General features: G+C 40.8%; 1 protein-coding gene across 1 annotated transcript in view; it reads left to right on the forward strand.

The window, feature by feature from the left end:
- stpg2 (sperm-tail PG-rich repeat containing 2) overlaps window positions 1-18,247 on the forward strand; it is a gene marked incomplete at its 5' end in the record, with an annotated part of 44,570 nt that extends 26,323 nt beyond the window's left edge. Inside the window, 5 exon segments of the mRNA XM_084025703.1 lie at window positions 8,834-8,999; window positions 10,601-10,611; window positions 10,615-10,719; window positions 17,450-17,654; window positions 18,177-18,247. Coding sequence (XP_083881829.1) covers window positions 8,834-8,999; window positions 10,601-10,611; window positions 10,615-10,719; window positions 17,450-17,617 — 450 coding nt within the window. The 3' untranslated portion in view covers window positions 17,618-17,654; window positions 18,177-18,247.
- Between the last annotated feature and the right edge of the window lie 7,615 nt (window positions 18,248-25,862).

A 25,862-nucleotide genomic window follows, 5' to 3' on the forward strand; every position in this document is an offset into this window, starting at 1 on the left:
TATTTGAGGCTGTTGTCTGGCTTCTTGAGAGTCTCTGTCTGGGCTTTTATTCTCTTTTCCTGCTTTACGTTTCAGTGAATTAGGTGTTCGATTGCTGCCCATTAAAATGTACCAGCCTCAGACTGTCGAAGTCTTGAATTCAACCAGTTTGCTGGCTCTATGTGAGGTGTGATGCTCCGATCCTATCGTGGCTCAATCAGCTAACAGGGGTAAGGAAATGCATTGTTCTTGACAAACAAATTATTTTTCTACTCTTAATTATTCTTTGTCCTGATGATGGTGCTTGTGAAAGGCCTGGAGTCATTAAAATCAAAGCAGATTATCCCCCTAGGAGCATGAATATTTGCAACAAATTATACAGCAATTTGGAGACCGTCCTCGCAAGAACAACGACAGCTAAGTTGTTTCAGTAAATGCCCCAAAACAATATTTGTTTATGAATGAATGTGCTCAGTTAATTTCATGGCAGTCTTTTTTTTATGAGAGTTTGATATTTCTAGTGTACAAATAGAAAGTTTTGCCTGTTGGAGATGTCAGAGAAAAGGTCAGGGAGTCATCAAACATGGCAAAGGAGATATTAAAGTTAATCTGTTTTTTTGATGGTTTTTGTCATATATATTTTCAATAAAACAGATGTCAGGTTTCATTATTTGCAGGTAAAACAAAAAACACATTTTGGGAGCTGGGATAGAATGCTCACTTCTGACCCCACCTGTCTTCTAACTGTGTAGGCATGAGTGGGATAGAAATATATTAAGGGATTCATATCTAATGAAACTCTAATGTTGGCATTGTTTCCAATCCATCTTGATTTACAACGACACCATGGGGAGCATGAGCCAGCAAAAGTAGATAGCCATGTAGACAGTAAAGGGAGAGTTTCAGCAACTGCAATACACGTGGAAAATGAGGACATATGCATAAGCAAAAGAGGAAAAGAGAGAAAAGAAAGAAAAGAGAGAGCCGAACAAGTGAGTTTTAAAATGTGTGATAGGGCACAGATGGAGAACTTGTCTGTGTAGCACTTTCAGATTTTATGATGTGTGGATGCTCTCTAAGTTATTGCTTGGAGGAAAAGATCACATACGCTCAGTGAAATTCTTTTCCCCCTCTTTTCTTCTCTTCCTCTCTTGCTGTGAAGTCCTGGTTATTGTTACCTCCCTGCTGTCTTGCTCTTATAAAACAAGTGAACTGAAAAACAGCCCCTCTTCAAAAACAGCCTGACTCAAAATAAAATGACGCTGTAGAAGTAAAGGTGGATAAAAAGCTACATGATTTCCTGCACACTGGCACAAACTGCAGAACAAGCCTTTGTGGAGACCAGGCTATTTCATGCAATGCAAACAAAACAAATGATTTTGTAAAATCAGCAAATCTTTCATGAAGAAGGAAATGCACTGAATGTATGTCTTAGACACCAAGGACACACGATTCATCACAATGGTCAGAAACATAACAAAAACATACTCACAAGACACCTTTAGGTTGAGGCAATAAAACTACTTTGTAGATGTGTTTTAACTCATTGTGGCTGAAACAACGGCTTGGTTAACGTGTGAAAGATCATGATCATGGCTTTGGATGTGGTTGAAATATCAGCAAAACACCAGTTGTCTTGAATTATTATTTTTCTTTTGTTTTTGTTAGATAACTGCTTCTAAGTTTTATTTGAACAAACAACTTTGAACAACTCCTGTTTCTGGCAGGAGTGAGGAAAGTGGGTCAGTGCAAACTGTTTTTATTGTTTTAAGTGAGCTAAACTGATTTGTTATGTTTTTTTCTTTCTCTCCCTTGGTGCTGGCACATACACAAAGGAGATAATGTCTTTTTTTCAAGTGTTCTCTGTCTCTTTGTCTTAAATCCAGTGTCGTGCTCAGAAAACAGGGTAGCACAAACAATTTAAAAACAGTCAGGTAGCAGCTTTTATTCCGTTCTTATACACTACATCATTTCTTTTATAAATGAAGCCTTTTTTCAGATGCACATTTTGTGTCTTATATCAGAATCAGCCACGTGCTCCGTCTGTCAAATTAAATATGTATCGACCTGCTTTTGAACATCTTCAGTAGCATGTGAGAGGTTGGATCCCGTTTATATTTATTTATCTGAGAATAATGGAATTGTCAGCCGATGCCTGCGGACCTGTGACACTGCCCAGAATAGAGATCAGTATTTAAACAAATTTGAAACTTATTTCCCCCGTTTAGATTGGATTAGAGGAAGTGAAATGTGACCAGATCTGGTCCTTTAATCTGATGCCGTCTATGTTTATTATGAGGCTCGAGTTTTACTTCTGCTGCCAATTTCCTCATTTCCGTTATTTCTTTTTTTTACCATGGCAGTTTTTCCTCCTTCATTTGTCTTTATCCTATTATCCTTCTTATTTGTTGTCTCTATATTTTCTGCAATTTGTTTCGTCTTGCTCCATATCTGTATTTTGTTTCTGTGTAAGTCAATCAGCCTCCCTCTGTCCCTCCCTTTCTTTCTCTTCAGCCCCCTCCTAATGTGGATAAAGTAGGCACGTGTGGTTAGCGGCTGTGTCCTGTGTTTGCATGTGTATACCTACATGTGCATTTCTATGTCCAAGATTTCGGCACCAGCTGTGGCCAGCAGCTGTGTGTGAAGTGCATTGTGCGCGTGTGTGTGTGTGTGTGTGTGCGTGTGTGTGCACCCATATGCAGGTGTGGGCACGTACCCATTTTATGCAGCAGCTGTGTGTTTTGTGCGTGTTTGGTTATGGACAGCTGTTTAGTAGCAGGTGATGATTTTAGGAGCCAAGCAGACAGTCAGCCAGGCAGGCGGCCAGGGGAACGAGGGGGAGAGCGAAGCCCGAATAAGATGTAAGGAGGTCTGGGCTGGGCACACACTCACTCAACCGTGCCTTCTGGACCTCTGTTGGATGGCTAGTGGTTCAGGAGAGACCCAGCTGAGGTTGTCAGTGTTTATACATGACTCTAAACCGGCCAGACTCCACAGACGGCTTACTGATTACTAGTGTATATAAATCACAGTCACAGGAAGACGGTTACAGTGGGTGCAGGTTTTTAAGGGGTCTGGGTTTGAATTCCCCATAGTTCAGATCTAAACTGGATTCCAATCCTTCCACTCAAAATCCCATCAGCTGTTCAGGTCTGCCATGTACAACATGAGATGTGGTGAGAGCGATTTTAAAAGAAAGTAGACAAATTAAGATAGGCCAAGTTGATATGACGGAGGCGTTTTTGAAACATTGCAAGGAAGCTTTGGAGTCAAAGGTATGAAAAGATGATGGAAAGAGAGAATATAGGGAGCAAGAAAGGCAAGAAGAGAACACAAGGCGATAATAAGCATATAAAGCAGGCATAAAACAAAATGAAGGAGAAAGCAAGATAAACAAGACAACAAAACACAGCAGAAAACTGTAGCTGTCAGCAAATTGTTAGACTAACTGCTGCCTATAAAGTGTGAATAGGAAGCAAATGGGACCCATATGGTTTCCCTCTGTCATTCCATCTGTATTGAAGACCTGTCTAAAACCTCATTAAGGCCTTATGACACCTCCGCCACTAAAATCAGACAGGTGGTTATCGCGCTCTATGATGAGACACCAGCTGTGCTTATGACACAGAATGACACAGTCTATTTTGGGAGGAAAGCAAGAATGAAGATGAAGAAAGACCCAAACATGAAAAATGCTTAATTAAAAGAAAAACAAAAACAATGCCACACAGCAAATGTTTCAATGCTTGTAAATGTTGTCTTGTTAAATGGGAGGACAATATCTGATCTCAAACGTTTTTGTGCAGGCAAAGTGAATTCCTAAAACTGAATAAAGGGAAAGTAATTACAGCAATGGTATTGGTAAAGTACCAAGAGATATCCCAGCATTTGTAAGTAACATTGTGTGGGACACCAAGCTGTGACTTGTGCACACTTTTTAATATGCTGCTGCACCCTTGCCTGCGTATAAGTTTCACTAAAGAGGAACAGACACAGAGGTGTTAAAAGGCAGAGCCTAAGTAACAATTATTATTCATCAGACTCTCTGTGAGGATATTAACCTGTTCATTATCTGCATTGTCAGCCAGCAAGAGCGAGAACAAAGTGCAGAGTCGGTGCAATAGCCGGTTTTAAGATGTACAGCTTTGTCTCGATTTTTCAAAGTGAAAAGAAATGCAACAAGTAAGACTTAAATTCAAAGTTTGCAGAACCATCTTATAGCCTTGGAGCATCAAGTACACCTTTGTTCCCAACAAGCTTTGCACCTGTGTAGAAGTATTTATTTCCTCCCACAAAGACAACAATGACACTTTCTCAAAATCTTCATTACAGGTACATGAATCCTATTCTACAAATCACAAATGAAGTCATGGACAAAATCATGTGAATTCACGTAATGAGAGTTTCACACCTCTACAACATTTTCTCACTTTCTTTCTTTTTTCCGTGGACAAACACAGTCATTAAGTATAACTTTTTGAATCTGCTATTACGAGTCCCAAATGACAAGTTTCACGCACTCTAACTATTGCATGACATAAGTCATTTGTGATTTGTGTCCCTGAAGAATCAGAGGCGGGCACTCCTGTCTAGCTTTTGCAGGCCATTTTCAGGAGTTTGCTGATGAGTTTTTGAGTGACAGCTGCGCTCAGTGCCCAAGATGTTGGTTTTTATTGGCTGTAAACTGTGGCATGGGCTTTCACCAGCTCACCTACTGGATACTTACAAGATTAATAAAATGTTAGTATTGATCATATATGTTGTCTCTGCTGAAGGCTACTAGACGTTTCGATGTGTTAGATCAATTTCTACAAATACAAATTCCCCTGTCACAGGTGATCAGGTGTTTTGATTATATCGTCATACATAGAGTAGTGTCAGTTGTTTCCCAACACAAACTACAAAAAAATGTTTTAGGAGATAAAGTGAGTGAAAAAAGATCATCCCGCATGATCGTGAGATTTTAATGGACATGTGAATTTGTCATGGGTGTCATTTGTACAGAACACTACAATGTGTCACTCATATATGTACATATGTACAACACACAGGCAAGCACACAATATAACGATATATATTATCTGTAGGCTGATCTGAAATATATACATGTAGTCTGAAACAGCATTGTGCTCTGCAAGGAAGAACCAAAGGTTTTAAGAGTAATGGGAGGATGAAAAATGGGATGTAGTGGTAGCACACTCTCTCTCTCTCTCTCTCTCTCTCTCTCTCTCTCTCTCATATGTTACGCTTGGCCATTAGTCAAACCTGCCACTGTACATACTAACCAAAATCATTAGTATGGTGGTTGTCAGGTGTTCTTGAGTGGCCATTAGTGTAAGAGAATGTGGTCTGTGAAATGATTCTATAAGAAGATAACAAGTAGTATCTGACTTTTTTTAAGTCTTATGATGAGATGGGCCATTTTACTTTTGTATCGGTGTAAAGGACAGTGTATGTCGTTGATCCCCATAGAAATGTTCTCTTTACCAGATTGTAAAGCATAAATAAACCGGTCTGTTATTTAATATCACAGTTGAAACCTGTCGTGATCGCTAATCGCTAGCGGATGTAATAATGATGGAGACAGAAATAGAAAAAAAGAAAAAAAATTGCTTTGCTATTAGTGAATTTAATTGACTGTTTCATAATATAGTACAGCTGTTTCCAACGCTGCTTTAGGCGGGTTCTACGCCAGGTGCTTTTTGGCACATTCGTTTTCCGTCACTGGTAGTCATGACTGTTTCTTGCTGTTCGAGTGGACAACACCTGAGGAACACAAAATTTAGCTACTATCATAAGCTTTAGCTTAAGCTAAAGACTATATTAAGTTAAAAAAGAATCAGGAAATGTATTTGTGTGTATTTTAAATAATATATTTCAATATTCAATAAGATAATAATAAAATATCAGGCTGAAAATCTTATTTAAAAACATTTTAATAGTTTGATGGACACCAAAGCTTTCAGCCATATGCGATTTGTTACATTTTTCTTTCCATTTTGCATAGAACTCATAAAGGGTCCAAGACATGTCAGCATTGAACAATACTAATCTTTCAACCATGAAAAGAACACACATCAAATAATTAGCCTTTTATGCAGAGACTGCTCTCAAAAGTCAAGAAACCCTCAGTAAATATTAAGGTTAAAACAAAAAGCAATGTCCTTCCTGGAGATGTATTGTGCTTGGCCAAGGTAACGGCTCTGAATCGTGTACACTTTTCATGAATAAACTATTACATTTTTATTAAACATTAATTTCTTTATACCTCTGAGCAAGCAACAGCTGTGGCCAGAGGCGATATGATTTCAGGTTGTCCATGTGTCCGACCGTATGTACATCAGCCCGTCCGTGTGTCCGATTCCCGTGAACCCTATATCCCAGGAACGCCTGTAGGGAAATTCATTTCATTTTCATTTCTTCAAATTTGACATAAATATTCAGGTGTGCTCAAGGATGAACTGATTATTATTTGGTGGTTAAAGATCAAGGGCACTGTGACCTCACAAAACCCATTTTGGCCATAACTCAATAAATCATATGCTAATTATGAAAATCCCACACAAATAACAGGATAAAAATGATCAAGTGATGACATTTTGGACATACGTGGATGTAAACTGGAGGCATACAGACCGTGTTGCATCAACAATAGAAAGTTACTTATTAAAACTTAAAAATACTGTCAGGTATGACAGTGTGTCTTGGTGGTAGCATCGCATCAATATTCAATTTCAGTTATTCTGCGCCGCCGCATGCCTGCCTGCCACAAATGTGTATCTGGCATCTACTATATGCACTCTGAGATATTTTTCAGACAGTCAAGGGCAATGTGACAGGATCGTTAGGGAAAGGTGTGTTTGTGTGTGTCGCTGTGTGTATGTGGCAAGATAAGCATTGAACTGTCTAAATGTCGAGGGTGCGTAATTAAAGTCAACTTGAGTGCTGTCAATATGCAATGACTGCTTGTGGGAACAGTGGTTTGCCCCGCGTTCATGTATAATTACAGACCTAGGGTCCCTCGACAGGTGTGTGTGCACATTATTTTGCAGAGGTATGATTGCTCTGCACTGTTAGATAAGTCTGTGACAGATGTGTGCCTACAGGTGCCTGTGTGTGTGTGTGTGTGTGTGTGTGTGTGTGTGTGTGTGTGCAACAAATCCACCATGAGACATGCTCAAAATCAAACCATGAGAAACAGTAACAACACATATTTTTTCAACATCATTCAATTAATTTTATTTTCCACAGTTGCTTTCAACATCAAACAGAATGTGTGTGTGTGTGTGTGTGTGTGTGTGTGTGTGTGTGTGTGTGTGTGTGTGTGTGTGTGTGTGTGTGTGTGTGTGGGTGAGGTTGTATTTTTGTGCACACGTTGCGTTTGCCTCCCTTTTCCTCCCACTGTGTCTATAATGAAAAGCTAAATGGTTTGGGTTAGCAATGATTAAAGATGGACAGCTACAGAGGAGGAGACGGAGAAAAACAGCGGTGGGGAAATGACAGTTTGAGGTAAGTGACGGCTTGGCTATATTTGGGAATAAATGGATCGTGCAGCTATATTCAGCCTTTTTGCCATCAATTATTCAAAGAACCACCGACAAGACAAACCCCCCAATAACTGAGATTCGTCTCCAGCGATGGCAAAGCACGGTTCTAACCAGGTGACACCCAGTCCACCTTTTAGATGTTAATTACTCCAACTGGGATTCTGTTACATGTTCATATCAGCAAGGGCGCGTCTGTACATTAGCGCATAATTATTAGCAATTCATTAACAACTGAGAATGTAATGGCCTTGTTAGGAGGGCTATTTATCTGAAATTACCTGTGATATGTTCCATCATTTTTACTCCCTCTGTGGAGTAGCAGCATAATGACACCTGTGGGACAGCCATCATTTTGAGGAAGAGGAGAGGTGTGTGTGTGTGTGTGTGTGTGTGTGTGTGTGTGTGTGTGTGTGTGTGTCTGTGTGTGTGTCTGCATTTGCATGTAGATGAGGTGACATGTACAGTATGTCCTTGTGCACGCTGATATTCATGCATGAATGTTTGCACATGGGTGATGTTGTAACAAGTCTGACAGTGTTTTCTGATAACAGATGGGCGAATGGGTCATTTGTTATTTATAATGAGTGTGTGTCCGTTCTACTGTGGACCTGTCAGTTGGGTGATCTAATAAGGTGTGTGTGTGTGTGTGTGTGTGTGTGTGTGAGAGAGTGTGTGTGTGAGTGATTAATTGTGTGTTACATTGTCACACATTTCCCAGAGAGACAGTGTGTCAGGTGACACTGTAACTCAACCTTGTATTTATTTCCCCATCATTCAGTTTCTTTCCTTTCAATTGATAGAAATGACGTGCAGGACAGGTCTAGCCTACTAATTTTAGCGTCCCCTGACTTTTCCTCTTGTACCACCTTGAGTTTAACATTTACATTTTTTACTGAAATGTCTCGACAGCTATTAAATGGATTGCAATTCAATTTGGTGCAGATCTCCATGGCGTCCAGACAATGAATCTCAATGACTTAGTTGATTTCCTGGCTTTCTATCAAGTGCCAACAGCAGGTCAACAATTGCATTATTTGGTGAAAATATCAAGGATTGGCACAACATCCTGTGGAGACATTTCATTCATGGTCCCCAGAGAGTGCATCCTAATGTCTTTGGTAATTCTCTTTTGCTTTCATGATCAAATTGTCAAAATATTAACTTGTCCAATACTTCAGTTATTGACCGAGTGACTCTGAAAATGGTTTTCAGCTGTAACTTGTGTTTGGTGGTCATGGTCATTTAGAATCCATATATTTATAGCCATGTAAACAAGAACACTCTCCTCTCCTTTCCTCTCCCTGCAGGATTCCCCTCCACCCAACACTTCCAATGTGAGTCAGGCATTCGAGAAGGCTAATGGCCGCTCTTACTTAGAACCCCGTAATGAAGGAGCGAAGAGACGACAGAGCTGCTTCCTCTCTGCTGCGCTGCGGGATAGTTTCTTCCTGCAATGTGACCCCACTGTACCAGGTAACACACACACACACACACACACACACACACACACACACACACACACACACACACACACAAGAGAAACCGATCCATCTATCTGTTTGAAAACTACAGCCCCACCCTTTCACCATTGTGCAGTCCAATTAGCTCCATCTCTGCGGGCTTCTAACCTAATATTTACCTCAATTACACTCCCATTGAAAAATGTTTTTTCAAAATTGATGGATTCATGACTTACTTGGATAATTTATGACTAGCCCCATTTCACCAAGGGACTCAACCCATGAGGCACCCAAACCGTTTAACCAAAATCCAATTTGCATATAAATAGATTTGGACTGTTTGCAATAGTGTTTCTTCTTGGTACACACACACACACACACACACACACACACACACACACACACACACACACACACACACACACTCTGAAGCAGATATGCAGACACAAGCATATGGTCATACTCACACAGCTGTGCATGTGTATAGCGGCACACATACAATTATTTTGCCCATTATTGAATTTGCATTTGTGAATAGACCTACAGGATACAGGACATTATATTCCTCATCATGCTGGGTCCCCTACCATCACTTTGCCCATAATGTAAGAGCATTAAACTTAAACAGTTTTGAAACACTCAGGGTATTTTTTACGTTGGCATGCCTTTTTTGGTATGTCATTTTAAAAGTATATTTTTTACACGTTTGTTACTGAAAAACTGTTATTCTTGTGCGTTCAGTTGTGTTACTCGCTCGCTAGCTGTAGCTAATGCCTCAGCCTGTTTGTATTGAGACGGCTTGCGCGCCCCATTGAGTGATTGAGATCGGCAGAGTGTGTGCATTCAGGAAGTTAGCATTGACAGACAGGCAGGCCGTCCAATTATTATCTCTGGCCCGACTGTTTTGATTGGACAGGGTTTTTACAGTCACGGCCACAGATGACCATTTTTAATTTTTTTAATGAGAGCCTTTAATTTATGAATTACTATCCATATATTACGAGGATTTCAAGTAATATAAAAGAAAGTGTTTCTGAAAAGAATCACCTACTCCAACCTTTAAACTGCAGCCCATGAAAAAGCTAGCATACCGAGGCAACTCAGTTCTTATTTATTCTGTACAATGCATCCATGCTGCTGTGACATTCGTTGTCCAAAATGTATGACAAGGAGCAAAACAACAGGGTAGCCTTTACACTAGAGAGGAAAAACATTTAAATATTTCAACCTTGAGCAAAACAGTCCATTCTAATCTTAATACCATGGCTGATTCAAATATCAGCACTACATTATCTGCCGCCGCTACTTTAGTGTAGACCTCTTAGCATTGCCGAGGGCAGAATGTGAAAAAAGAGTTTTTCACCTGCCTCAACCCCCAAGTGTAACACTTAAAAACTTAAGTCAATAGCTTTGATGGAAAACATGTATTAATATCATGAATAATGTATTTTTCTAGGGTGTGATGCTCAAATCTCTGGTTTTCTTGCATGCAAAGGACCTTGACGTATGCACTCCCATAAAGTACATGGGTGTCTGATGTAATTTCCTGCCTCTGCTAAATGTGAGATGGTGTATTTCATATATGGATGGATTATGTGTGCATGTGTTCGCCAGGCCCTGGCCAGTAAAACCCCAGTGTGAAATCCTTCCCTCAAATGGCTCTGATCTCCTCCAGAGAAGATCGATTCAAAGCCTCTGTAGACACCAACCCTGGACCAGCCTGTGCTTATCAGGTAACGCTGTTAAAGTTCTGCTCTCATGAAACATTCTTACCTCCCAGCACACTCCCAGTGTACATGACTCCTTGAGCAGCCAACATTCAGTAATAAGTGCACTGACATCAGTGTAGGCATGGTCCTTGGTTTTTAATACGTCTGCATATGACCAAGAGTGAGAGCATGGTAAAGCATGGCTGTGCGTACACACACCCTGTTTGTGTGTCCGAGGCCACAAATATATATGCCTGACAATATCTCATGTTGTGATCCTCAGAGAATCTATCAAATTTCTCCCTCTGACCTTGAGCTGCACCGAAGAAATTGATTGCTTTGTAAGAAGAATCCAAACTTCAATACGTTTCTGAGGGTTTCGACCAATCTCAGTTGATGCAACACAAGGTTGAATGATGCAGTTTCCTGCTTAAGGCAGCTTTTCACTTTGGGGGAGAATTGTACTTAATTGACCTGCCTGGTTAAATTAAACTGGGGAAAGTGAGCGCATTTTTATTAAATGTAATGTTGTTTAATGCAGCCACCTTAGACTGCTGACAGAGACAAATGCACTTTATGGTTGAAGCATAATTCAGCTGTAATGAAACCTAACCAGAACCTAATCTCTCGCTGCTCTATTTCACTGTGTTTTAATAGAAATTACAGCTTTGGGTTACAGCTGCTGGAGCGTGTGTGCGTGTGCGTGTGTGCGTGTGTGTGTGTGTGTGTGTGTGTGTGTGTGTGTGTGTGTGTGTGTGTGTGTGTGTGTGTGTGTGTGTGTGTGTGTGTGTGTGTGGAAAGAGAGGGAGGGAGAAAAAGAGAGAAACAGAGAGAGAGATGATTGAAAGAGCTAATGTAGCTTCCAGTCCCTGCTGACTTTGAGTTGTAACATCAAAGACAAAACCACTGAGTTTGATTTAAACCTCGCTACAGAGTTCATCATCATGTTCATGTCCATGGGTGTAATGTTATCACAGGGCTCTTTCTTCTCGTCTGTCTGCATGCCTGTCTCCCAATCTGTCTGCTGTCTCTGTGTTGATTTATCTCCTCAACTTTTCCCTCTTCTCTTCTGCAGTTCACTTTTTTCTCTGTCTCCCTTCTGACTGCTTTGCCTGATTTCCACCTCTTTATCCCTGTCCTCTCATTTACCCAGAATCCTTGTGGTCATTCAGGATTTATGTACCTATAGCCTGGTACACACAATAATGATTATTGGGCTGATCATGAATATGGTTTGGGTGTTACGACCAATCTGGGTTAGTTGGCGATCTGGTTTGTTGACAGTCGGGAGATAAAACCGTGTGGGGTTCAAGAATCTTCTGATCCATTTACTGCCCTTTTTTGTGATGTAGATTATAAAAAAAATAAATATATATTAAAAATAAAATGTATGATAGGATTTAGGACCACTACATTCATGTCATAGGAAAAAAAGAATACAGTTAAGCACAGTAATCACGAGTCAGGTTATTATGGTCACACTGTATACCTGCTTGAATATGATTGGACGTTGCCAGTCAGGTTGTAGCCTAACAGCCAATGTAGTGTGACTTAAGTGCTGCCTGAACTAACGCTATGCTCCATTCCACCTCAGATATCAGTACAGAAACACAGCTCACTGGAAGTTCACCTCCATTTATGAGAGTTTATCTATTTGCAGTCTGTCTCTATCATCCAATTTCATCCTCCTTTATGCAAATTGTATCACAATTTAGCACGGCAATCTCTTTTTGATGGATGTCCTTTTTGGTGCAGGAACATGTGAGAGTAAGTCTTCTCGCTGGATTTGATTGCTTGAATATGACTGATGAATAAGCCAGTGATTGTGAAGCATGAACAAAGCAGCCGATGCTAGTGCCACTTCATTGCTTAGCCTGACCCCCATCCTCTCTTCCAGTTCATCAGGTTTCAGTCACAGCTCACCTGAAATCCACCTCAGTCTTATGAAGTCCATTCCTCTTTTCTGCAGAGCTTACGGTCCTTGTTTCCTACATCTTTCAAACCATCTTCTCATCTGCATTTTTTGCTTCATTTCTTTGTCTTTTCTGTGCAAAATAGAAACATTTATGATTGTCCCATAGGGCTGCACATCGCGATGTCGATGCTGAAAAGATGTATCGTGCAACCCATTTCTGTTTTGGTACAGGAACAGGAGAATGTTAAACAGTTCCAGTGTGTGAGTGTGGCGGCGTGTATCACTCTGTAATTACTAAGCCTCAGTAATGTAGTCAGAATGCAGTGCGTACTCCTACATTAAAACCTCCATCTTCCTATGTAGATGTATGCTTGTGGTTGTTCCTTCATCACCATATGCTGTGTGTTTCGTCTCTTATCTGCTCTACAGGTCCCTCTTTTCCTCTCACTGTCTCTCTGCTCCATTTCTCTCTGTTAAGGGAAGAATGTGGCTTTTCTACTGACAGTAGCTAGTTAAACTGTTGAAGTATCTCATACAGTCCTCCTCTCCGCTCCTAAAAACATGTTCAACGGAGGCATTCAATTCAAAGTCAAATCTAAATTCTCCATTTTGGCTTGTCAAGTGTTTCTCTGCAGCCACTTCAGTCGAAGCAGAGTGTAGAGTTAATGTTGGGAGGTAATTGGCTCAAAGTAAAAATGGGTTTCAGGAATAAAGTTAATAACAACTGCCTGCTGTAGAAATTGAACGGCATACCTATAAATAAGGCCTTGGGTCCTGGTTTTGACCCCACTGACTCTTGTGGTGTTGCACATTCCTTTGGTGGAATTGGTCATTGCTTGTAAGTGTGAGTGGTTGTCTTGTGAGAAAGGATTGTTCTGACTTTTAGCCCCTTTTTTAACCCTGTGACCGAATTTTCTCGTGATGAAACTCAATCGTCTCTTTCATTTGACCTTTCATGTCTAATAAGCACCCATCACTTTCAGCTCCACACAATCTGCAACCAATCTGTTAAAGTCTCAAGATGATGACATCATCAGGGTAATTTTCTCAAACTTTAAAAAAAAGCTCCCTCGAGAGCCATGTATAGGCATGGGATGATATGATCACAATATTATCCCGATCATCATCAAAATATGCTTAAAACTCTTAAAATGGCTGGAATCACTTACATTTTGTCAAGAAGCAAATTTTCTTTAAATAGAACAAAGGGTTAGGGTTTTTTTTCTGAAGATTGTAAAGGACAAATTAAAAAGATTGTATAAATAACATTTAAAAAAATAACAATTTGTGAGTCTGTTTTTTGAAATTATTCCCGGAGGCCTATTTTTTAAATAGGGCTCTATTTTTTTTACTTGTCTACCATGATCGTGAGCTAGACAACTTTTTCAAATCACTTGATATTGACGATATTGATGATATTCACGATTATCCCGATTTTTTTTAATTTTTTTTATGCAATCTGCGATAAACTCCTGTAACGTTAGGACATAATCCATCTTTTTTCCAGGATGAGTAATCCTCTCTGGGATGAGTAAAACCAAACTTGATGGGTAGAATCAGTGGAGTGCACAAATGCACACACACTTCATTCACTTCACAAATGTTTAAAGACCTTTACACAAGCAGATAAGCATTTTGCCATCAATGCATTAAAGAGAGCGATACCTTGCGTTGTGTGACATGCCAAGGCTCAGTTTAGCCTGAGGGTGTTCAGTTCTTGTTTTCTTCAGTGGGATGCATGTCTAAGCTCTTGTCTCAGTAATTTGCTGTGTGACTGTGAATCTATACGACACCATAGGCCATGCAGTGTGAACGATGGTGTGAAGTGGTGCAAAGAGGCAGAGTAGTAAAATAGTGTTGAAGACAAGCAGCAAGAAAGAGTGAGAGGCGGATGAGAATGAGAGGGAGGAGGGAAGGGGTAAGAGAGATGAAAAGTTGGTGGAATAGCGTAGAGGAAGAGAAGCAGAGAGAGAGACTGACAGCAGCAAATCCTGCAGCCAAAGAGGGTAGTTAAATTCAACAGCTGTAAATGTGTTCTGAGGGCCTGCAATCTGAAGCAGACGGCCGCAGGATGGAAAAGTAGCTGTTCCAGCATCAGCGTGTCCATCCTTATACGTGTGCGTAATGTCAAAAAGCTCTCCACTTCGGCGACATTAGGTCACAGTAAGGGCTCATTTAGTGTTTCCATCAAATGGGCCACTTACTTCTGGAGGCTTGATTGCCTTTCTTATTCACGACACACATCAGCTCTTTAGTATTAGTATTAGTTGAGCTTAATTTAACAGAGTTCGGATGGAACGCAGGAATATAAAAAGGACCCAGGATCAGACGTCAAGCGGAAACAAATATTAATTAAATGCCGTGATCTTTGCTGGTATATAAACCTGCAGAGGGCAAGGCATACGGAGCCAAAAGAAGAAGCTCACGTCGAAGTGATATTCATTATGAAAAAGAACAGAAGGTGTCCTTCACAAAACTGACATTTAAGCCAACCTCCCTCAGGGCGTTCGCTTTATATCTCTACATGCACTTCCTTCCTGTGAGAGTTTTGATAGTTCGACTTTTAATTCTTTTAAGACAGAACCTTCCACCTGATACCATCTCATTATGTTCTCATTATTTTTTCTGATGAGGGCAGCAAGGTAATATTCCTTAGAATTTAAAATGCAAAAATGTCTCCCCGCTTCTGCATTTTAATTCAACACGCCCACTCTGCACAAACTTTCTGTGTTTTGTTTTTTTGCTGCTGTCTGTTTGTGTGTTTGGAGATATGGAAATTCTAATTTACTACAGGAGTTTGCATGACTTTATATATTATGTGTGTGTGTGTGTGTGTGTGTGTGTGTGTGTGTGTGTGTGTGTGTGTGTGTGTGTGTGTGTGTGTGTGTGTGTGTGTGTGTGTGTGTGTGTGTGTGTTATATTCTTGTATTTTTCATCCCACATTTTCCCATCAATATGGCCCTTGTAACTCCATGCGTCTTGCTAACTTTGCACTCCCCACATCTGTTGTAGGGATTCTGGGAAACAAACACATTATAATCATCCCACCCCCACTCCCTGCTGTGCTGAGTTTGAAGTGATGAGTTCACCGCTGTACGCAGTCTACATTCATAATATATTATACATGTGTAGGCAGACTGAAATGCTGATGAAATCACACTGTCAGTTTATAAACCGTGTTTTGATCATTCCACATGATGGTTTACGAAGAAAATACCTTGTTGGTCTCTCATTCAAACGTTTAAAACCACCTATGTCATATGTTCCTCACAGGCAACCTCACGACTGTCCTTTCGAGGATGCAAAGACTGAGGTAGCACCTTTAAAAGTCGTTTCTCTTATTAAACCCAATGTTATCCGTAGAGGTGGCGGATCAGACAGCACTTCTACAAACCATCATTTGAATGACCCTGACGAACAACCTATTTTGTTTTTGAGGCTTTAGGTATGCAAACTCTGTCTCTCTCTGGGGATCCGTCTATCTGTATACATGTATGGGATGTAGCTCGTGTGGTTGTGTCATGTACTGTATGTGTGTTGTGGGAAAGACTTTGCATCCAGCACTCTTTCTTCTGTGCCTGTGTGCACACTCGAACACGTCTGCATACATATCGAGTAACATCATCGCCAACTCCCCGCACAGATCCCTTCTTCGCTCTCCCCTCCATGACCTAGTGAAACATCCCATAATCTCCCTTATTATTTGCTATGCCGGTGGTGTCGTCACTTCCAAGGGCTCTTCCCCATCTCCCCGACCTCCTGGGCAACCCTGAGGGTGACCTGGAGTTGAACCCACAACCCTTTTCCCATTAGGATCAATACTGAGATCTGAGCAGCCCCGCCAATGCGCCTAAATCCTACTGTGGCAGCTCTGGCATACTGATGTGTGCATGTGCTCTGGGAGGTTAGGGGAGGCGGTGGGGGGAGAGCGAAAGGAAGAGAGGGAAAGAGAGAGCATATGTAACATAGAAGAGGTAAAGTCTTCTGCTAGTACCTGGGTGGGAGGGATAGCAGCTTAATTTGGTGTGCATACGGCATGTACTGTATGTCTTAGCCTGTGTGTGAGTCTGTTAGATTTGAAGGCCAAATGTTTTTTGGTTTGTTTTGGCTATTTTCCTCACACTCCTCTTCGTAAGACCTGGGACTATAATAAGTTGTGTGGGTTGCTGTGTGTTATTAATGACCTTAATGACCAGTGTCTAGAAGAAATGCACGTATGATTAACCAACACCCATAATAATAATGCTAAATAATGCTGACTGTTGAGGTGGACCAGCCATTGTGAGAGAAGTCATGTGATTGAATCGCGTATGAAACATGCGACTATAAAGATGACTTCCATGCCTGCCTGAACCACCACTCGGCTCCATTCTTCAAAAAGTTACGATTTTTTGTGGCTCGTCCATTTCTTACAAGACACGGTGTAAGAGCTGTTTCATATGGCAGGTTCATACACAGTTTATGGGAAGTTATACTAGACGGTTGAATGCAGTAAAAAAACAGGGTGATTGGTGGAAAATGCCAAGAACTGCTGATTGCTCCTGTTTTAAAGTCAAAGGATAATCATCACTCCTCACTTCATCATGCTGGCCTCCAACAATTCATTCGTTTTTGTTTGTTTCCAAGTCTTCGTTGCCATAGTATGTCCTATTCAGCAACAAAATGTGTGTTTGCACCTCTTTTGCAGTTGTAAATATATTTCTATGTTCTGCATCTAAAGGGACTGACAAACACGACAATGTTTGAGCAGACTGTATTCTCAGCATTTGATTTATTTCACACAAACTGATTGCTCTTATTTTAACCACCCATGTCTCTGTTCTGTTTGTGTCTCCGCAGTTGATTCCAGGCATCGTGTACACAGTACTGAAGGGCACCTTCAATGTGACTCTCAACAACCCTCACGGTCCCTGCTGTCCCCCCTCCGTGCCCCCTGGTACTTTAACGGCCCACAAGACCATTAACACCGTCACGCCCAACACCTCCATCGCCACCAGCACTTCTTAGAGCTCTTTGTGGGTCAAAGTTTAAAGTGGAAAGGTGAGTGGGCTAAAAGGTCGTCCATTTCAATTCATATTCTGTGGAAAGCTGGTTTTTCATGAATATGTATGGTTCTACCCATTTCTGTTGAATGAATCATGAGTGTGCTTGTTTTCAATTATTGAATTGTAAATTTACTAAGCTTATTAATTAAATGATGAGATCTTGACATTGCAATAGTAATGTGTATTGGAGTTTTAAAACATATTTGTTTAGATGAGCTGCAACAATCATCACTGAAGCACTTCATAGCTTGTTTGAGTGTCTTTCTTTAGTCCGTATTTGTCTGTTTGTGTGTCGAAGCCCAAATGTTGCTGTCATATAAAAACACAATAGATCCTTAAAACGGTTGTTTTGGTAATATTGTGAAACTCTAAGTTAATTTTACAGTTTCACATTTACAAATGAGAGAAGCTTATTACATTTTTAAACTCAAACATTTATCAGAGCAAAGCGACTGAGCGACTGATGAACTTATTTCCTTTTTTGCATTTTTTCAGGCATTAGTTTGGAGGAGGAGGAGGAGGAAGAGGAGGAAGAAGAAGAAGAAGAAGAAGAGGAGGAGGAGGAGGAGGAGAATGGACCCTGCATCTACAGCTGATGGCTCCGTCATTCTTTATTCACAATAATAAGCTAGTCACACTGATTCAGCTGTTTTTGTGGATCAGTTTCCTCTGCATAAAGCACTTTGTTAATCAATAACAATTAAAAAGCTATTAGTATAAATATTGCCTTAGGCCCTTGGAAAGCATGTTACTCTAGATGTCTTGTCCAGAGTACTTTGTTTTCTTAAAGCAGCAATCAAATATCCAATCCAACATAAATAAGACAAGATTAAATATGATGGAAAGGTTTTGCTATAGAGATTTTACCGTGCTGCTATTATGGGCAGCACAGGATGGCAGGTCTTAACTTTGATTTGATCTCACACAGTCTGAGTGTTAACCTCCGGGCCAGGATTGTCAAAAATCATGTTTTATTTAATGGCAATGGACCTGTGGAGGAGACAATTAGAAAAAATGCTATTAGAAGTAGAAAAAAGAGTTCGTAGCTATACATTATTGCTTAGCATGCATAAATCATGGAGCCATTCATTATGTATATTTGTGCTGACTACCAAAGAAACAGGTGTGCAAGTCATATAGAAGACTAATAACTTATTTCCCAGTTTTGTTGTACACCTTGCTCATTAATCAAATTAGCCTCCCCCTTTTTGTTTCACACGCATTCACACACGCAAAAGAAGCTACGACATGTGATGTACATTCTGCTCATAAATTCTCCATCATGTATTTTAGGTGCAATAGCCAGTGGCATTATTTGGGGGTTTTGACTTGGTTTTAACAGTATGCAGAGGAGAGATTTGATGTGTGACCACAGCATGAAATATTCAGTGTACAGTGCTCTGACGCACCTGTGAGAGGAGAGAGGGAGGCAAGAAGAGGGCGGAGAGAAATGTTGTGTTGGGCCAGCAGGACATACTTACTTACCTCCATGTAAAACAACATTTTGTCATTCTTACATTTCACTTTCCTACAGATGAAACAAACGATATAATATATGTTCATTTGCATGCTTTAGAGTCGCTGATTTGTGTATTTTGAGGCCTTCAGACAGAGCAAGGCTAACTTCCCCCCCCATTCACAGTCTTTATGCTAAGCTAAGCTAATTTGATGCCGACTGTAGCCTCATATTTAAGTAATTCCTCTTCATTTAACTCTCAACAAGAAATGTCAATATGTCAGAATAGTGCTTTGAAATGAAGAAACATTTGCCTTATTGAAACATATGATACGTCTTTTTGATTAGCCTATACTCTCCTACTATTCCCGGACCCCTGACCTTGGTCTGGTATCTTGAGAGGCAGAGATGGCTGGGTGTGATGAGGTGATGCGGGCGGTTCAAAGTGTCAGATAAACCACTTTTACTGGCCGTTACCACTGGAGAGAGTAGATTTATGGCCCTCATCTCTGCTGATCACTCACCGTAAATCAGCCATTCGTGGCTGTGTGTGCATGTGTGTGTTCCCAGCCCTTAGAGACAAAGAAAGAAAGCAACAAGACGTGTTGAAGCAACAACAGAAGATGCAGACATGACACAGTGCAGGTAGATGGTGTAGTTGTTAATATCTGATATGGCATTACCTTTCTAGTTGGATGATCCCCCCCCCCCCTCGTCCTGCTGTGTTCAAAATGTCTCTTAGCATCCAGACTCACAGGTTCGATGGAGCACCATGTCTCTGATTGTTCCTCTGGGCCTTTTAGCCTAATGAGGTGTTTACCCCCTATCATTATTCAGCTGGGAGCGGAGCGGAGAGGGAGACGGAGGGGGAAAGGGGGAAGGGGAGGTGCAGGAGGGGGTAAAGAGAGATGGGTAGCAAAATGGAGACTTGAAGAATGTAAAGAGAAAAAAACAGTTGAAGGAAAATTCAAATAGGAGATGGAGGGAAAATGAGTGATTGTATACGGTCAGAGGAAAGATCAGAGAGTTTAAAGAAAAGGAGAGGCAGAGGAGGAAAGAAAGGCAGAGAGGAAGGCGAAGGAGCCCGGTGTTATTTATACCTCCCTCGGCACTCGTCTTTACCTTTTTTTTTTCCTCCACGAGCTGTTTTACATCGGCGATCTAATTAAATCAAATAAATCACAGCGCGCGCACACACACACAGAAGTATGCACACACAACCACAACAGCCCATTCTGATTCTGTTATATTGTGAGCATCTCCTCCCCCTACCCCCTCCACCCGAGATTGAATAAATCTCGATTATGGTGCATTACACGGCACATCATTCATGTTGTTTATAGGTCTAAAATATGCAAACAGACCAGGGGCATAAAAGTGATCGATGCTGGAATGGGCTCTTTTTTCTGTTCTGTTCTCGTCTCACACGCAGCACCAAGCACCGTCACTTACAGATGTCTTGTGTGGGATGAAGACATATTGTGTTGTGTCCTTACTTTGTCCCTTCGTGATGGCTATTTTCATTGTCTTTGTGGCCAGGCATCCAAAAGGCGTTTTTATTACCTCATTCACTAAAGCACTCTGTCTCTGCCATTGAGCCATTATTAAATCTAATTAGCTCTGCCAAACCTTGAATCTGTCACTGAGAGATCTCTTGATAATTGTTAAACAGGGTAAGTTGATCAGTGTTTTTATTGGTTGCAGTGGGACACTTGATACATGAAAGACATGCAAACTATAGCCGGTTTATTTCCTCGAAATAACTGCTTCTAGGAGATAACAGTTTGTGCTACGTTGTCCAACTATGTTGTTGGCAAATGTGTATTTTTTTTTTCGCCAAACCAAGCATGAAATTAATATTCATATTCTATAATAACCAATCCTTTAAAAGGGATTTCAACAGCTTTTTAATGCAGGTCATTGTGTCTTTTCACAGTTGAGGGCTGGGGGGCTTGTCTATGTCTCCGTACTGCTATTATATTATATATTGCTGTTTTTATTTGTATGCATGTGTTTTATGATGTTGTTTTGTGTCTATGTGACCCCATTGAAAAATAGATCCTTACAATACATTCAAATTATAGTGGACTTTTAATATTCTTTTTTTTTTCTGGTTACGATTCACTTTGGTTCCGGTTATGTAGTCTGGTATAAAAATAAATATCATGTTGTAATAGCTGTCAAGATGACTTTTTCTTCATATCATATCAAATTTCTACTCATTTCAGCAAATATTTTTAAAGATGCCTTATATGTTTGAGTTGGGAGCAGGATGCAGAGCACAAACCATGTGAAAGATTGAGATGGAAGAAGTATATTTAGTTGGACTTGGTGCATCTGTGAGTGTTTGGAACATATTGAACATGTAGATGAATAGTAGCGTATCCTGCAAGAGTGTTTTCACAAATTTCTATTGATGGGTTGGTTCTTTATTCCACTGTTAATACTGAGTCATTGTTAACTACAATATTTCTTTGCTACGTGTATGTGAAAGTCATCGGTGAAACTCACCAGAGGTCAAACCAGTTTCATCAATCCTCTGTCGACCTTTATAACTCGTTTTGTCAATACATGTAAATTTGAAGTGCTATATTTAGCCACAATCATCGAGATGACAGCTTCATACTTGCAAACACAGCTTGGTGAAAGCCAGATTAGCTGGTGCCTTTAATTAAAGGAGATGTACAGTAGTGGAGAAGAATCAATGTGGAGGTTAACAAGTGTTGACAAGGGCAGGAGAGACAGCACGGCTCCATTTAGATGCATTGAGAGGAACGAAACAGGGTTACAATCAGTGGCAGTCGCTGCTGAACTCCTTCCTGCATCTATCCACCTTGAGGCCTGGATCTGCTGTGGTTAATTTTCTTTCTTTAATTTAGTGCACAGGGGCGTTATTGATATTTTATGTTTTGGAGCTTGTCAGGCAGCTGCATGAGGCTTCTGCAGATATGCGATTTACCAAACAATTACTCCCAATTCTTGAGAGTACAGGTGAAAATCTGTATGTAGGTTGAAATCCATGCAGGTTCATTGTATATTACAGAGAAGAGATAAAATTGTTAATTTTGATAGAGGCCTTTTGCTTCCTCTTGTGCCTTCTATCATTCATTCTGAAATGAATGAATGATAGCTGTATACAAGAAACAATGTTTTCAAATTGCTGCTGCAGGTACATGGAGTCTCAGCATATTAAATACACTGTCAAACAATGGCTGGCCAAAAAATAATATGTAGGCTAAACACTTGCTGCACTATGTAAAATGTTTTCTCCTTCACACACACACACACACACACACACTCACACACACACACACACACACACACACACACACACACACACACACACACACACACACACACACACACACACACACACACATTATCTCCGAATCATTTAATCAGAATCTTTTTCATCCACACATCCAACTCTTCCCCTCCTCCTCTTCCCCTTCTCCCCACAGCTTCTATTACTTTTTGCAGTATGTCAACAGATGCGTTAAGTTTGCTTATGCTGATGTGATACCACAATCATAAGCCTTGTCTTAACTGAGGTAATTATTGATTATACAGTATGTGTTGTCACTAGACACACCGTGGCACTGCTTTTTATGCATACAGTCCACATCAGTATGAGTATAGACCATAGGTAAAACATTTGAGACAGAGTGTGTGTGCGTGTGTGTATATATACAGTATATGGTATATGTATAGTATATTCTACCCCGGTGTAAATCAAGTTTCCACACATGGGTGAAACAGCGCCTCTCTGCGTTGTGACGGCTCCTCCATGTTAGCCTGTACGTGTGGTCATGCACGGTATTGCAGCCTTACCCACGAGACAACAGGTGGCACCGTTGATTAAAACGTACCTGACCAAGCATCAAGCAGCTTGACGTGGACGGTGTCGCACAACTTCGGAAATGCGAAGAGACTCTGGAAATGTTTTTTTGTAAGCCAATGACAGTCCGGTTTTAAAAATAACACAAGAGCAAGTTTAAATTTTAATCAAACAGCTGGGAGTTAGCTTGTTTCCCAGCGATGCTAACGATAATGGCTAACGTGTTTTGTTAAAGCAATGACGTTAAGCTAGCAGTGACGAAGAACGGAAAGGAAGGCAACAAACAAACACAAACAAACAAGTGCTGTTGGATATAATGAACTTTGACAATTTCATCTTGAAATGGACCACTGCGTCTCCGCGAGGGAAAAGAGAATGGACGTCAGATAACGTAAGTGAGATAACTAACACTGACACCCTGTATGCTTTAAATCTGACGGTCTGTCTCGTCTCTGCCCGCTGGTCGATTTGCTGAGGTTTAGCTGAATGTTTTCTATCTTTGATTGACATTTTGCGGTTGAGGTTGCAGTTTGAAGTGGTGTTGAAATGGACTGCGTCATAGTCTACTGAGTTTTTCTAATGTCACAATGAGTATAATCTGTTTTTTTTTATTATTACACCACCGTGATCTGAATGTAGTTGGTAAAATGACACATTCCTACATACTTTACTTCTCTGGATGGTCTGTGTGACCCTTCTTCTGAACCTCCAGTTCGACTCTTCTTCTGAACCTCCAGTTACAACTCTTCTTCTGAACCTCCAGTTCGACTCTTCTTCTGAACCTCCAGTTCTTCTGAACCTCCAGTTACTACTCTTCTTCTGAACCTCCAGTTCTTCTGAACCTCCAGTTACAACTCTCCTTCTGAACCTCCAGTTACATTGAGTTGGCTCCTCTAAGAAAAGCTGGCCCAGCAAACACTACGTGTTTTGTTTCAAACTTCTTGTTTGTGCAACTTTTCGCGTTCACGTCGTGCATATGTGAGAGAGAAAGACAGGAAAGAATGGCTGCCTCTCTTCTTGCAGGTCGGCATGCCACAGCGAGAATGTGGGTTTTTGTGTTTCCAACCGCACACACCAAGCGTTCTCCATGCGTGTGTGGGAGCGGTGGAGCATGTGCATGTTATTGTGACATATTGAATCTATCCCTGAGCTCTTTTCGCTCCAGTGCAGCAGGGGCCTTGGGGCCACTCATCTATCTTCCTGGTCTTTGCTGTTGGGCACAGCTACGGTGATCCTGATTGGCAGTCATTACCGAACCCCGGTGGGCGGACACGCCTCATTGGTTCAGTGCAGATTTTAGGGCGGGTTAAAATGAAGCATAAAGAAGTGTGTGTGCGTGCATGCTTGGATTTTATTGATGATGCTAAGGCTACTGTGTCACTCCTTCCTTTGGTCGTCCAAAGAGTGATGTTTGAAGAAATAACGCTTTCAGATATTGAGTCAATTGTATTTTTGGGTTGTTTGCTCATGTGTGTTTGCATTCCTGTATATGCTTATGCATCTGTGGACTGTGCGTCTGTCACACATGTGTGTGTGGTCTGGGTGTGCCTCCTTTCATGGCTTTTTAAGCAGCAAGGCACTTTAAATGGAAATGTACTTGACATTTAGAAGTAGATGTAATCAGCACCCATTAGAAAGCAGCTGATTTCCTCTTCACCGCCCTCCCTCTCCCACCGCCTCCCCCGTGCTTCTCTCTTTTTCCCCATCATACAACACTATATGATTTCTTTTTCACACTTTTGATTTATTTCTATTTCTTCCACATTCTGTTGCCTGGCCTTCTCGCTCCCTTTAAATCTAATTTACCTGCACTCTCTTCCTCCTCCTCCCCTGGCTTTCCCCATCAGGGCATTGTAGTTCAAGAATAGATGTCTGATTTCATTTCCACATTTTGCTGCGTTCATCTCGGTGTCATTATCAGGGCTCATTCTCAAACGGATAGCAGGAGCGTTGTATCATGCAAAGTAGTGAATCATTGGAGAGATTTTCTGTTTGTAGGTGTAAGGTTGAGATTGCAGCATCACGACATGCAAGCAAATCTACCTTATTATGAAAACCGCTGGTTTATCTCTCATCATTATGAGTCAGGGATCAATGATTTGCTTGACAAATAGGTTTATTTGTCAGAAAATAGTGAAACACATTTGTCTGACCAACAGTCCAAAACGCAGATCTCAAGGTGACACCTTCAAATTCCTTGTTTTGTCAGTCGACAACTCAAGGATATTGAATTTCAAAAGATGGGAAAGCAGAAAATCCTCACATTTAAGAAGCTGCAACCAGGGAATCCAAATTGTAATTTATTTTCCCTCAGTCACCTAATCAGTTAACCATTTTGGCAAGTGTTCATCTCACAATCACAAGAAGTGATTTGATAGGACTGGTCATGTTTTTCAGCTACTCTTACTATAATGATGTGCTTGTATGTACTTCTTTATCTTGTTGTAATTACATTTTCTGCTGTGTTTCGCTCTGTTGAATGGTGTGCATCGAGAGCAGTGGTCTGTTTTTCTGTCCCACCCCCCCCTCTCCTTCTGTCTTTCCTCATCAGGAGATTGTCGTGAAAGAATATATGTCTGATTTCATTTGCACAGTCTTCTATGTTCATCTCAATTTCATTATCGTGTCTCGTCAAAAAGATTGCACCGGGGTTGTGTTGCGACAAAGAATAACAAAACAATACCCTGATTAGCATATCCTGATTAGCGTTTGCTTTGAATAACCAGAAATACCTTTTCCCTGATCATACGCAGACACAAGACCAGCGGCTGTATCATCAGCTTTGCTGTGCACTCCTCACTGTTGCAAACATGCCCTTTATTTTAGGAAGGGCTGAGACGAGTCAGACGTTTAATTTTTGAACATGACTGCGTGTGCTTGTGTGTGTTTTTGAAGTCTCAAGTATGTGGATTC

Source organism: Eutrigla gurnardus, assembly GCF_963514095.1.
Source record: "Eutrigla gurnardus genome assembly, chromosome: 13".
NCBI classification, from domain to species: Eukaryota; Metazoa; Chordata; class Actinopteri; order Perciformes; family Triglidae; genus Eutrigla; species Eutrigla gurnardus.